This window comes from Neophocaena asiaeorientalis, unplaced genomic scaffold, assembly GCF_003031525.2.
Source record: "Neophocaena asiaeorientalis asiaeorientalis breed wild unplaced genomic scaffold, Neophocaena_asiaeorientalis_V1.1 scaffold133, whole genome shotgun sequence".
NCBI lineage: Eukaryota > Metazoa > Chordata > Mammalia > Artiodactyla > Phocoenidae > Neophocaena > Neophocaena asiaeorientalis.
The window spans coordinates 1,432,690-1,447,243 of NW_020174429.1; the positions used below are offsets into that span (position 1 = coordinate 1,432,690).

The following is a 14,554-nucleotide window of genomic DNA, read 5'->3' on the forward strand; positions in this document are numbered from 1 at the left end:
ATTACTTATTTTGATTTAACTTCATAAATCTACCTGCTTTCAAGTTTTCACTTCTGGTCCTTCTACACCATGATTTTCTCAGAGTTGAGTAGTAAATTTTTTTTGGCTGGAGCATGTATTCAAGAAGGTTTTGATTTTTAAGTTATTTTTAATTGTGTTTTAAAAAAGCATAAAGTTCTCACCTCAACCATTTTCTAAGTGTACCGTTTAGGCATGTTAAGTATAGTCACATTGTTATGTAATCAATCTCCAAAACTTTTTCATCTTATAAAACCAGAATTCTAATCCATTAAACAACTACTCATTGCCCTGTCTCCTCAGCCTCTGGCGACCATCATTCTACTTTCTGTTTCTATGAATCTGACTACACTGGATACCTATATAAGTGGAATCATACAGTACGATGATGATTCTCTCGGTCCCTTTGTTCTGTGCATCCTGATGTCCTTTTTGCAACTGGTTTATTTCACCTAGCATAATGTCCTTAGGGTTCACCCACGTTGCAGCATGTATCAGAATATTCTAAGATTTAACAATATTCCATTGCATGCATAGACTACATTTTGTTCATCCATTCCTCTGTCAGTGGACACCTGAGGAGATTTCACCTCTTGGCTATTATGAACGGTGCTCCGTTGAACATGGGTGTGCAAATATCCCTTCAAGATCCTGCTTTCAGTTCTTTTGTATATATCCCCAGAAGTGGAACTGTGGGATCATATTGATAATTTAATTTTTAATTTTTTGAGGAATCGCTATACTATTTCCCATAGCAGCTGCACCATGTAACTCTTTTAAAGATAAGCATATGGGTGGGATTTTTTTAAAATCTGCTCGTGTAAAATGTCTTTGTCTTGCTTTCACTCATAGCTAGGTGTGTTCTTTTCACCTCAAACATATGATGTTGCCTCAGTGTCTCTGAATTTTAACATCAATTATAGAAGTATAAGGCCAACCATATTTTTGTTCCTTTGTAAGAAACCTAGGGTTTTTTTTTCCTTCAAAGCTGTTTTTAGAATTTTTCCTTTTCCTTGAAAGTAAAAAAAAGAAAATTCTCCTGCTAAGTATAAATAGTGGGGCTCTGGAACACTGTGAACCCTTTTTGCCTGAAGAGTCAGCTCTTTTTTTTGTTGTTTTGTTTTGCTTGTTTTCAACTTTAAGTTTCTCTCTCGGGTCCCTTTGTTCTGTGTATTCTGATGTCCTTTTGAAAACCTCTATAATTCATGTCCACTCTCTATCTTCTCTATCCTTTTTCTTCTTTCTTTTTTTAATCTATGGCTTTGTCTTCAGCTAGTCATTTTCCAAGTCTGTCTCATGTATCGCTTTTTCTGCAGTATCCATTCTATCCTTTATTGCCTCCAATTCACATTTCATTTTGCTGTGGATTTCTGACTTCCTTTGGTTCTCTCCTATCCCCATTTCCAGTCTCACACTTCATCTCAACCTAGGGTTTTTTTAACTAATCACATGTCATAGAATCCATGTTGTTGTTCTTAACAGACATACAATCCCACATGTTTGTAGTTGGGTTTTTTATTTATCTTTGCTTTATTGTAGTTGACATTTTCAGAGTTATGCATTTCCATTAGATCTTCAAGATAATGCTCCCCTATTCTGCGGTGCAGGATTTTTCCACAGATGCCATAGTTCTTTGCTCCTCCCTGACCCTTGAATGAGAAAGGCTGGGTTTGGTTTTGGTGTTAGCTGTGCAGATCATCCTTAGAGCTGCTCAGTGTCTACTGAGGTAATAGTAGAGTCTCCCCTCAGACCTGAAGCTGGTGGCTTCATGTGCACATCCCAAGTTCAATATTCCCATATTTAGCAGGCCTTCGGTGTTCTAGTGAGTTCTACTAGCCCAAAACAGAATCCTCTCTCAATGCCACTGATTATCAGGAGGAAACTGAGTCAAGCTGTAGTTCTCTGATCAGATGTAATCATTTTTTAAAAAAAAACTCCAGTCCCTGGTTTGCATTGCCCTGAGACTTTTCCTTCCCAGAGGGCTTTGCCTGAGAACACTGTGCCTCTGAGGACTCAGGGGACCACCTCACCTCCTTCTGTCCTGAATCTGCAATGACTAGAATAAGAGCAGTACTGATGGGAGCTGCCGTAGTGCACAGGCACGGGGGCTTGTTAACAGTTACAGGCTCATTGCCTACGAGGCAGCGGCAGACGGAGGGAGGGCTTAAGCTTGAGCTCCCTCCCCATCTCACCCTTGTCTTACGGGTAGGGGCCAAGAGTCTTTGGACACCCAGAACTTCTCAACGACAGCATTTTGGTCAATGGTAAGGCGTCTGCCGTGAACTGTAATCTTCCTTCTCGGTGTGTGGGGCTTGTGTCCACTCTCATGGGTATTTTTATGGGAGATGGAGAAAGGGCGTCTCAGGCACTGATACAGGGGCACCATTTTTTTTTTTTTTTTTTTTTTGGTACGGGGGCCTCTCACCGGTGTGGCCTCTCCCGTTGCGGAGCACAGGCTCCGGACGCGCAGGCTCAGCGGCTATGGTTCACGGGCCCAGCCGCTCCGCGGCATGTGGGATCCTCCCAGACCGGGGCACAAACCCGTGTCCCCTGCATCGGCAGGCAGACCCTCAACCACTACGCCCCCAGGGAAGCCCCAGAGGCACCATTTTAACACCCGTGCTGGCACTTATAAAGGTCTAGAGTTGTTCTCAACCATGGTTGCACATTGGAGTCACCTGGGGAGCTTTCAAAATATACCAGTGTCTTGGCCTCACCCTGGCCAATGACACAAACCTCTCTGGGTGGAGTCCAAGCATCAGTAGCTTCAGAGTTCCTCCAGGTGACTCCAGTGAGCAACCAGGGCTGAGAACGTTTAGCTCAGAGCAGAGAGTAATGGAAGGGCTTAGGTTCTCATTCAAGTTCTTGTACTGGTGACCTTGGTCAAGTCTTTTCAGCTCTTGTACCTCAGTTCCCCCATTCTAAAATGGGAATGGGAATGCCTGCCCCTGCGCTGACCACATAAAGATATAGTGGGATAAACAGAAGTTAATGAGGATAGAACTACCCAAAGTTTCATGACTTCAAGGCCCGCAGTACAGCACCCTCTGCAGGGTCTGGGGCAGCAGGAAAAGTAATTCCTCCTCCTCCTGGGACCATTGGGCCACCCCACGGTGGCCACCCCTTCTCACAATGATGGAAGCAGCACAGGACAGTAAGCGTAAATACTTAAGGCCTCTTAAGGACCAGGATCAGAACTGGCCAAAGCAAGTCACAAGGTCAAACCCAAAGACCAGGGGAAAGGTGGAAGAAACTTCTGAGCATAACCTAATCTACCACAGATTCTAACCTTTCAGTCGCCAGAGAGTTCAGGTTTTTATTTCATTCTGTCTGGACCTTTGCAGTGGCCTCCTTTCTGGTCTCCACATCTATGCCATATTAACCTTCAAAAGAGCACAGGTGGGCTTCCCTGGTGGTACAGTGGTTGAGAGTCCGCCTGCCGATGCAGGGGATGCAGGTTCGTGCCCCGGTCCGGGAAAATCCCACATGCCACGGAGCGTCTGGGCCCGTGCGCCATGGCCACTGAGCCTGCGCGTCTGGAGCCTGTGCTCCCAACAGGAGAGGCCACAACAGTGAGAGGCCCACGTACCGCAAAAAAAAAAAAAAAAAAAAAAAAAGAGCACAGGTATGACCAAGGCAATTTCAATGACCCCCCAAAAGCTTCCCTACCAACCATCACATGGAACCTGACTCCTTGGCTGGTTTCAATTATCCACACTCTAGCCCCAACCTCCTTTCCCAGCCCTGCCCCCATTTTCCTCTCTACCCACCTACAATGGGGACAGGTTGGCTAAGACCTCCCTGGTTCCCAAACTTCCATGTTACCTTCCTGGTGCCTCACCTGTGGTCATTGCTCCACCTGAAATTCCCCCAGGTTCTCAGGTCAGAATCCTAGCTCTTCCAAGATGCCAATTTCCAGTTGAAAGGAATAACTCCTACCTCTGAGTTCTCCAAAGTTCCTTTACCTGGAACCCTCCAATGGCTTTTAGTTCATTCATAACTGAATGAACTAAAATGAATGAACATGTCTTATCTTACCTCCTAGAGCAGTGCCTGGCACACAGTGGGGCAATGGTATTTTTAAGGAGGATGAATGAATGAGTGAATGAATGCCTCTAGTTTTCCTTCTGTGCTCTGGGCCACTTGCTGGCAGGGGTTGTAGCTGTGTCTCTAGCCCAGTGCTGGGTGTGTGGTTACCCTTCACTGCTCAGATGCCCATTGCTGGGTGTGTGGTTACCCTTCACTGCTGTGGGGACATGATTTGGAGGTTAGCAAAGGAGATAGTTTAGCCCCAGGGAGTTGAATGGAGGAGGTGATGACTGGGAAAGGTGTCATCACCCCCTTTATCTCATTCCCTCCACCTCAGTATCTGGGTCAGTGAGGCAAGTCTGTAGCGCCCCCCAATCTGGGGACACTGAAGCAGAGGTGCTATGGCTAAAGGTCAAGGTGGTCTTTCTGCCCACAAGTGAGTCTTCAGCATTCATGCTCCAGCCACAGGTCACCCATCGCCCTTCTCATGGAAATCATGGGGTTTACCAGTTGCCCAGGCCTAGCCCTTAGCCAGTAGGCACCGCAGCAGACTGGGGTGGTGTCCGGGCCCCTCCCAGCTCCTGTGCAGCTGACGTGGTCTCTTGTGTCTCCGCAGAAGGACTTCACAGTGCGGGAGGAGCTGCAGCAGCAGGACGTGGAGCGCTGGCTGGGCTTCATCACCTTCCTGTGCGAGGTCTTCGGCACCATGCGCAGCAGCACGGGCGAGCCCTTCCGCGTGCTCGTCTGCCCCATCTACACCTGTCTCAGGGAGGTAAGTCTCTGCCGGCCCTGCCCGAGAGCGTGGGCGCTGCCCTGTCTGCTAACGACGCGCATCTCCATCTCTGATGCGCCAGGAACGCTACAAGGCTTGTACCACTTAAAGTGATCAATTATTTGGTTAAGAGAAACGGAACTCCCCGGTGCTTTTGTTTACTCTACCCAGGTTTTTATTTATTGAGTTTACGTAAAAGGAAATAATCCCCCAAAGGAAAGTATTATGAACTCAGACTGCAGTCATTCATACTCTAGAACACTGCCTACAGAAGGGAGATCTACAGAAAATATTGGGTGAATAGATCTTTGGACTGGATTGGTTTACCATTGAATTATTCATTTTAAAAAATATTTGCTTCTAAATTTCCTCTGATAAAGAAATAAATAAGGATAATAAAGAAACTTTTAAGAAGCAAGAAGTCACTGGGGTGATTGCCCTACCAGGTATCATAACCCACTTTGGAGGGTCACCCTTGGCAGCTCTCAAGGGGTAGAAATTGAAGGGCAAATGTGGAAGCTATTGGTGTGTCCAGTGAGAGGCTGGTGGCCCCAAACCCAGTCATGAGAGTGAGGAGGGGGAGGACCAGTTGCATTGCAGTTATATCTTTGAGTTAGAACCAACAGGACTTGCTGACATGAGATACAGAGAAGGGAGGAAGTGACGTAGGGTCCTCATCTACCACCCTGCTGGCACCATTTCCCGGGACGGGGAAGCTGGAAGAGAAACAAGTAGAGTGTGGATGAAAACCAAGAGTTTGGGTGGCCTGTTGGCCATCCCTGGGGACACAGGCTTCAGCGTTGTGTGAAGTGTCGACCTGTACCTGGTGCTGGGGACTGGATGGGATCACCCAGGGGTGGGGGGCGTGGGGGGGTGAGATGGAGGAGGGGAACTGGACAAGGAGTGGCCGGGAGGCTGGAAACAAGCCAGGAGGGCACAGTCATCACAGCCCTTGTCCAGTGGGGCCAGCCCACACCTCACAGGTGTTGGTCCCCTCCCACCCTCAGCAGCTGATCCCAAGAGGAACAGCCTCTGGGGAATCAGTGGGACCAGGAGAGAGAAGAGGCCTGGGTTTGGCAACAAGGAGGGGCCCCACGGTGTCAGTGGAGTGAGAACAGAAGCTACGTTTGCCTCGCTGGGGAGTCGGTGGAGGTGGGGGCGTGAGTGTGGACACCTTTTTGGAGAAGTGCTTCTGTGAAAGGCCGCAGGGAAAGACAACTTGTCAGCTAAAGGGGAGGTATGCGGTCAAGAGACACTTTTGTGTTTCTGAAAGAAAGATAATAGAGCAGTTTAAGGGAAAGGAGGGGGCATCTGTAAATGTTTTTGAAGCATCCATTTATAGGAAAATAACACATTCATTCCAGACTGTGTGGAACTGCATGAAAGCAGAGCACACAGGCCTCTCCTGCGTGCTTGGTGGCCCTGTCAGCCTCTACCACTTCACGTAGCCAGAGATGTTTCTTGATAAATGTACTTGAATTCAGACTTGTTTCTCAGATTCAGACAATGACCTCTTCCAACTTGAGTTCACTCTCAAAGTGTCCTCAGCTCAGAAAGAAGTACCAAGATGGGCCATGGCTATGCTTTTTGCATCCCTTTGGGATGCTTTGAAGGTAGCCCTCTTGGAGTCCTCTCATCCTTGCCTGAGCTGCCCTGCACCCCTGACCACCCACCTGAAGGCAGGGAGCAGCATTGTTCTAGGGCGGTGACCTGGATTGCCCCATGTTCCCTCTGCGTGATCTGGGCACCTCCTGGTGTTGCTGTCACCTGCTCCCCCAAGCAGGAAGCAGGGCTACAGCCGAGCCCTGGCCCTGGCTGCTGGGACACTTCTGACAACACCTGAGGTAGTGCGAACCTTCTGGTGTGAGATCCGGCAAGTGCCAGGAGGTCTGCACAGACCAGAAATAAGAAGCCTCCCCTGACGCACACTTGTTTGTTGCATTAAACTCACACAGACCCCGCCAGGCCCACGGTAAACTTGAAGGGTAAATAAATGATCAGTGGTTTTCACCATTTTATAAAAGAGGAAACCACCGCCCCGCGTTCCAGACTATCTGCTTGAGGCCACATGGGGAGACCCCTGAATTCTTAGAGTCAGCTGCTGCCTCCTGTACCTTATGACACATACACGCACACCCAGGCCTGACCCACGTCCCAAAGCAGGTTGAGCCAGCTCTAGGATGTTTCTAGAAGCCAAAATCACTGCTGCTGCCTTTCTCTGTGCTGGACAAGTTTAGGCTCTTCCCCCGGGGCCATGCAGATGGCTGACCCCAAATGTACAGGGCCCACCCTGCCCTGAGGTCATCCCAGCTTCCTGAACCATCCCCAGGCCAGCATCTCTGGCTGCCCACTAGACACGTCCCAAGTCAAGCCTCGAGCCTTCCAACAGGTTGTGCCAGCAGTGCCCCAAACCCTCCTGCTCACTCCCTGTCTTCACGTGGCCCAGACCCAGCCTTCCTGCCCCACTGTGGCCAGACAGCAGCCCCAGGACTCCCCAACTGCCCTTTCTCAGTGTCATGGGACACCCACTCCACCCTCTGCTTTGGCAACACCCCCTAAGGCTTCCCCTGCTCCCCTTTCCTTGATGACCCCGAGTCACACACAAACCCATGGGCCATCTTGGTGCCAAGAGTCTCGTTTGGAACAAACCTAAGGGAAAGATACAAATTCCTCAGTCTCGGGGTCTTCGTGCTCATGGAGGCCACCTTCAGTGGATGAGGGGCTTACCCAGATTGAGCGTGAGCTTGGCCGCTGAGCCCTTTCAGGCTGGAGGACAGCCAGCTCTCTGAGAGATGCCCTGCCCTAGAGCGAGGCCCCCGGGCATTTCCTTCCACACTCTCACCTAGCTGAATTAACCCTCTCTCAGTCACTCAAGCTTGAAATCCTGGACTCCATCCTTGGAGTCTCTCTCTTCCTTCCCAGGCCCAGCTCAAGCCACCTCTTCTGGAAACTCCCCTGTCCCCACCGCCAGCCGAGTGTACCAGGAGCTCCCTCCTGAGCGAGGCAGTGCACTCCATCCTTATAGCTCCAATCCTTTTTACATCACCTTAGAGGATTTTTTAGTATAGATAACAGTACAGTGGAAGGCATTGTCCAAAGCACTTAATGCATTCTCTTGTCTTTTAACTCGGGCAACACCCTGAAGATTATCATCCCCATTTTCCAGAGAACAGAGAGATCAGACAGCTTACTCACAGCCACACAGTTAGCGGGCTGCAGAGTCAGCATCGGAATCCAGACGTGACTGCCCGAGTCCCTGCTCCTAAACACCCTGCTTCACTGCCTTACAAGCAGAGCGGGAGCTGCTCTTACTCTATTCTCGTCCATACCCAGCGCCTACTCTGTGTTGGAAGCCAAATAGATCTTTGTGGGATTGATCCTGTTTTTGCCATAAATAGCATGTGCCAATCAGAGATCCCTCTTCGAGGGATGGAGAAGGATAATCTTCAACAAGCGCTTTAATTGTTTAAGAGCAAATAGTTTCTGCCAAGATGGTTTTCCAAGTGAGTGAGGAGTAGTACGGGTGACCAGAAGCCGCGTGAGTCTCCTTGCCCTACTGTTTACAGCTCATGTTTGCCTCATGAGCTCTTTTGAATTTTTTTTAATGTTTTCAAATGTTTATTGTGGTCAGAACCCTTAACATGAGATCTACTCTCATAACAGCTTTTTAAGTATACAGTACAGTATCGTTATCTGTAGGCACAGTATAGTACAGCAGATCTCTAGAATTTATTCACCTGGCATAACTGAAATTTTATACCTGGTGATTAGCAACCCCCCACTTCCTCCTCCCTGCAGCCTCAGGCAACTCCTATCCTATTCTTTGTTTCTATGAATTTGACTATTTTAGATCCCTCATATAAATGGAAACATGCAGCATTTGTCCTTCTGTGACTGCTTATTTCCCTTGGCACAATGTCTTCCAGATTCAACCATGTTGTCCCATTTGCGAATTTCCTTCTTTTTTAAGGCTGAGTAGTATTCCATTGTGTATAGATCACATTTTAAAATCTATTCATCTCTCGATGGACATTTAGATTATTTCCACATCTTGGCTGCTGTGAATAGTGTTGCAATGAACATGGAAGTGCTAATATCTCTTCCAGATCTTGATTTCAGTACTTTTAGAGAAATACCCAGGAGTGGGATTGCTGGATGATATACTGTAGAAGTTCTATTTTTAATTTTTTGAGGAACTTTCCTACTGTTTTCCATTGAAGCTGTACCATTTTGTATTCCCATCAACAATGTACAAGAGTTCTAATTTCTCAACACGTTTTAATCTTTTGTAGTTACGTATGTATCTATCTATCTATCTATCTATATATCTATATCTATATCTATATCTATATCTATATATATATATATAAAATAGCCTTCCTAACAGGTGTGGGGTGGTTTTGATTTGCATTTCCTTGATGATTAGTGACCTTGAGCATCTTTTCGTATGCCTGTTGGCCATTTGTATGTCTTCTTTGGAAAAATGTCTATTCAAATCCTTCGCCCATTTAAAAAAATCTGGTTACTAGTTTCTTTTGCTTTGGGGCTGTAAGAGTTCCTTAAATTTTTTTGAAAATTAACCCCTTATCAGATGTATGGTTTACAAATATTTTCTCCCATTCTGTAGGATGCCTTTTCACTTTCTTGTTAACTTTGCTGTAAGAAGCCTTGTAGTTTGAGGTAGTCCCACTTGTCTGTTTTTGCTTTTGTGCTTTTGGTGTCATATCCATGAAATCACTGCCAAGACCAATGTCATGAGACTTTTCCCTTATGTTTTCTTCAAGGAGTTATAGTTTCAGGAGTTATGTTTATAAGTCTTTAATCCACTTTTTAGTTTATTTTTGTGTAAGGTATAAGCTAAGAGTCCAGTTTCATTCTTTGGCATGTGAATATCCAGTTTTCCCAACAGCATTTGTTGAAGAGACCATGCTTTCCCCATTGTGCTTTCCTGGCACCTTTGTTTCTATCCACTCCCTCTCAGTTGACCATACATGCATGGATTTATTTCTGGGCTCTCAACTCTGTACCATTAGTCTATATGTTTGTTTTAATTACTGTAGCTTTGTAATATATTTTCTTTTTTTATATAAATTTATTTATTTTATTTATTTTTGTCTGCATTGGGTCTTCATTGCTCCATGCAGGCTTTCTCTAGTTGCGACGAACGGGGGCTACTCTTCGTCATGGTGTGGTGGCTTCTCTTGTTGCGGAGCACAGGCTCTAGGCATGTGGGCTTCAGTAATTGTGGCTCACAGGCTCTAGAGCGCAGGCTCAGTAGTTGTGGCACACGGGCTTAGTTGCTCTGCGGCATGTGGGATCTTCCCCGACCAGGGATTGAACCCGTGTCCCCTGCATTGGCAGGCAGATTCTTAACCACTGTGCCACTAGGAAAGTCCCTGTAATATATTTTCGAATCAGGCTGTATAATGCCTCCTGATTTGTTCTTTTTCAAATTGTTTCAAGATTGCTTTGGCTATTTGGAGTCTTTCTTGGTTCCGTATGAGTTTTAGATTTTTTTTTTTTCTATTTCTGTGAAAAATAACACTGGAATTTTGATTAGAGATTGCACTGAATCTGTAGGTCACTTTGAGTAGTATTGACATTTTAAATATATTAGTCTTCTAATACAAGATCAGGAACAAGACAAAGAATGCCCAGTCTCATCACTCTTATTCAACATAGTACTGGAAGTCGCAGCCAGAGCAATTAGGCAAGAAAAAGAAATAAAAAGATGTCCAAATCAGGAAGGAAGAAGTGAAATTGTCTGTTTGCAGATGACACGATCTTGTATATAGAAAACACTAAAGACTCCACACACAAAAAACTGTCAGGACTAAAAAATGAATTCAGTAAATTTGCAGGATAAAGATCAACATACAAAAGAATCAATTGCATTTCTATATGCTAATAACAAACTATCCAAAAAAGGAAATTAGGAAAATGATCTCATTTACAACAGCATCAAAAAGAATGAAATACTTAGGCATAAACTTAACTAAGCAAGTGAAAGACTTGTACGTTGAAAACTACAAAATACTGGTGCAAGAAATTAAAGACACAAACAAATGCTAAGACGTCCCTCAAGCTGTTTTTTTTTTTTTTTTTTCAAGCTGTTTTTAATAGCATTCTAAGAACCCCTTCATCCTGCTAAGGTCCTCAGCCAAACTGTGACTGCAAGCGTTCCACACACAGGAGGGCTGTAATCAGTGTCTGTGGCCTGAGCTAAGGGTTTTATCATCTCCCGTCTCACCTGGAACTGACCTGGCAGGTTTGGGGTCTGGCTCACCCAGTGCCATCCCTCACCCCCTTTTTCCTGACCCTACAAGGCTCTCTGCCACCTCTGTAACCCAGTGGTGATGTACCTAGACTCCTCCAGGCTATCAGTGAATGGTTCTCTCTGGGCCCCTTACTTCAAGAGCTTTGTTGAAAATTCCTCTGCAGGGGATACTGGGGTGAATTTTAACCCCTCACACTTGTTTCCTCTAAGCCGACTTTCCCCCATGCACCGTGGGCGTTTCTATCCACTCCCTCTCATCCTTCCTCCCTCCCCCAAACATCCCACCTTTCCTCTCTGCATTCCCATCCTCCTGCCCTCTTCTGAGTCCGGCAGCCATAGCCAGAGGTCAGAGTGGAGGAAGGGAGGAAGGGAGGGGGTGCCTCTGTCAGGAATCTCTCCTCCCTCTGCACCCCTCTGTGACCCCCACCAACCTCTCCCTCTGGTTGGCTCCCTTGCTCTCCTTCCCGGAGGCACCAGAAACCCCATCTGCCCCTCCCTGCCCTTCCTCTGAGGGGTGTCTCTGAGCCACAATCCCCCCAGGGATGCAACTGGCAGGGCTCCTGGAGGAGGCTGGCAGGCCCGCTGGCTGCAGAGGAGAACACAGAGGGCCACGAGTCAGGCTTCTCCGGAAATGAAATTGCTCCGTGCAACAATGAGAGAGCCACTTTTTTAACATTTTGCGTGAGCATGCATTCAATTGCTCACATTGTTTTGGCTCCAGGGGGAAATCTGACCTCGGAAAAGGCTGAGATGAAGTGGGTGTGGGTGGAGATCCTCCACTCTTTCACAGGGCTGAGAGAGTCAAGCAGAACATTCCTCAGAGGTAACTTCCAGTGGGACCATTCCTCCCTTCCAGAGAAGAGCAGGAGATGGGGCTGTGTCTAGCCACCCAGCTGGGGCCAAGGCAGGGCCCCCTGGGGCTGGAAGAGACCAAGGTCGGCTGTGCCCAGGGTGGTGATGGACCCTAACGGGAAGCAGAGACTCAAAAGTATCCTCCATGCAGCCCAGGACTCTCAGTTGCATCCCTGGCAGGTGTGGGGAGTGCCTGCCCCCTCCCTGCCCCCTCTAATCTTTGGGAAGCTTTTACAAAATCACAAATTCTCAGACCAATTAAATCAAACTTTCTGGGGATGGGTTTTGGGGAGGCACAGGAGTGGCGGGGAGAGTTAAGCTTCCCATATAACTCCAGTGTGCAGCCAAGGTTAAGAAACACGAGTAGCCGCATCCTAGGTGCATTTTGTGAGGCCACTGATGAGCAAAGGGCACGTGGAAAGGTACCACTGGAAGAGCCAGAGAGACCAGAGTTTGAATCCCAGCTCTGCCACTTACTAGCTGTGGGGCTTTGACCTAATTCTTCATCTTTCTGAACCTCAATATTTTCTCTTTGTGTGGGAATAATAGGAATAATTCATTCTGCGTGTTTGTTTTAAGGCTTAAAATAAGTGAGATGGGGCTTCCCTGGTGGCACAGTGGTTGAGAGTCCGCCTGCCGATGCAGGGGACACGGGTTCGTGCCCCGGTCCGGGAAGATCCCACGTGCCGTGGAGCGGCTGGGCCCGTGAGCCATGGCCGCTGAGCCTGCGCGTCCGGAGCTTGTGCTCCGCAACGGGAGAGGCCACAGCAGTGAGAGGCCCGCGTACCACAAAAAAAAAAAAAAAAAAGTGAGATGTTCACATGAAGCAAGTAGTGTGTGACAGCCCCTCGGTGAGCTGACATATGAATTGCTGTTGAAAGCAAACCGTATTCCAGGAGTTACTCAAGAGAAGTATCGCATCACAGGAGCCCCAGAAAGGAAGATCCATTCTCCTAACTGGGCACCAAAGCCCCCCACGATCGCAACCCCTGTTCCTGGAGAACCTCTCCTGAGTCCTACAGCTGCAGCCACCCTGCTCCTGTTGTGTTTCCACGGAAGGTCTCTTACTTTCCTCCTGCCTCGAGCGTAAACTTCCTCCTCCTTCTGCCTGACTCTAGCCCACCTTCAAGCCCAGGTTCACTTCCCACCGCGTCCCCACCCCGGGCCAATTTACTCTTCCTGCAGCATGCTGCAGAAGTCGCATCCACACCGGCCCGCCAACACCCGCTCTCTGGACATGGCCTTTACCAGCGGTTGGATGAATGCCTGCTGACCGCCAACACCCTTTCTCTCTCTGGACATGGCCTTTACCAGCGGTTGGATGAATGCCTGCTGACTGCCAACACCCGCTCTCTGGACATGGCCTTTACCGGTGGTCGGATGAATGCCTGCTGACTTCTTGATTGCTTTAAAATCATTTCCACCTTCCATTGGTACCTGAGGATAGGCTGTGTCTCATCTATCACGTGATCCTGACTGCGTTTTGTTCAGGACTCTGTGTCCATTCAGTAAGCAGTGACTTGGTTTGAGACAAAGCTAGTTTCTTACTGAACTGCAAAGTTTCCTGATTGTACTAGAAAGAAGGAGTACAAGTTGTGATCCTCTCCGAAAAGGCTTACAATCCACTTGGCTACCACATCCCCAGAAATCAAGCACCTGTGAACATTTATGATGGGTTTAGAGGTGGGGGGAGTTCAGGAGTGTGGGCAGCTGCTGGGGGCAAAGGGGAAGGGGGACTACAGCTTGAAGGGAAGTGGGCTTCAGACAGGTATTGGCAGGGAAGGAGAAAGGCCCCCAGGAAGAAAACTCTGAGCGGAGGGCGGGTAGCCAGAATGAAGCACGGCCCGTCTGTGTGGTGTGGTAAAGGGACGGCCTGATGGGTGGGTCGTGGGCCGGCACTGGCTCCCAGCAGAGGAATTCTGGTGGACACAAGGTGATACTAAGAACCTCTCTCTGAGAGTGTTTTAAGCTGGAGAGCAACACCATGGAAAGCATAAAGGAGAGTTTGTTTATTCATTCAACAAACACTGAGAAAAATGCTATTTCTTTACTGAATTGAAAAGTCTCCCAGACACTTTTCCTGCTAGAAGTGTGCTGAGACAAAGTCAAATAAATCTGGGGCACTCCCTGGCCAGAGAGGCCCACAGATAACTCAGTGCATGGTTGAAAGTACAGTGCTCTAAATAAGGTGAGAGTGGGAAGCGGGAGTGTGGGTGCCCAGAAGGCAGATGAGACAAGATCTGCCTGGCAAGGGCATCTTAGCCGAGAACCCTCTGACTAGAACCTTCAATCAAGCAGGCTAAGAAGCAGGAAGGGAAGGGCTGGAACGAAGCTTGAAAATTCAGGAGAACCTTCCTCCATGAACAGTTTATTCCAGCCCTAGTCTTAGGCACAGACCCCGCTTGGAATGTTCCTCTGAGATTGCAGCTTTCCCAGGGCAGGTACACAGCCCCTGGGCACTGGTTTAGCGGCAGAGTTCCTGCAGGTCCAGCAGCTGCTGCTATGAATACCCAGCTTAAGCAACCATTCCTGTAACCTCTGCAGAAATAACTCCCCACGGTTTTTTGTCCCCTCCAGAGCTGCCGTCCCCCTCTTCCACTCGGCAG

General features: G+C 47.9%; 1 protein-coding gene across 2 annotated transcripts in view; it reads left to right on the top strand.

Moving 5' to 3' along the window:
• The window catches only part of CTIF (cap binding complex dependent translation initiation factor), a 304,284-nt gene that overhangs the window by 262,026 nt on the left and 27,704 nt on the right, over window positions 1-14,554 (top strand). For both annotated transcript variants that reach the window (XM_024756820.1, XM_024756821.1), the window contains exon 10: window positions 4,664-4,819. In XM_024756820.1, coding sequence (XP_024612588.1) covers window positions 4,664-4,819 — 156 coding nt within the window. The remainder of the gene's footprint in view (window positions 1-4,663; window positions 4,820-14,554) is intronic.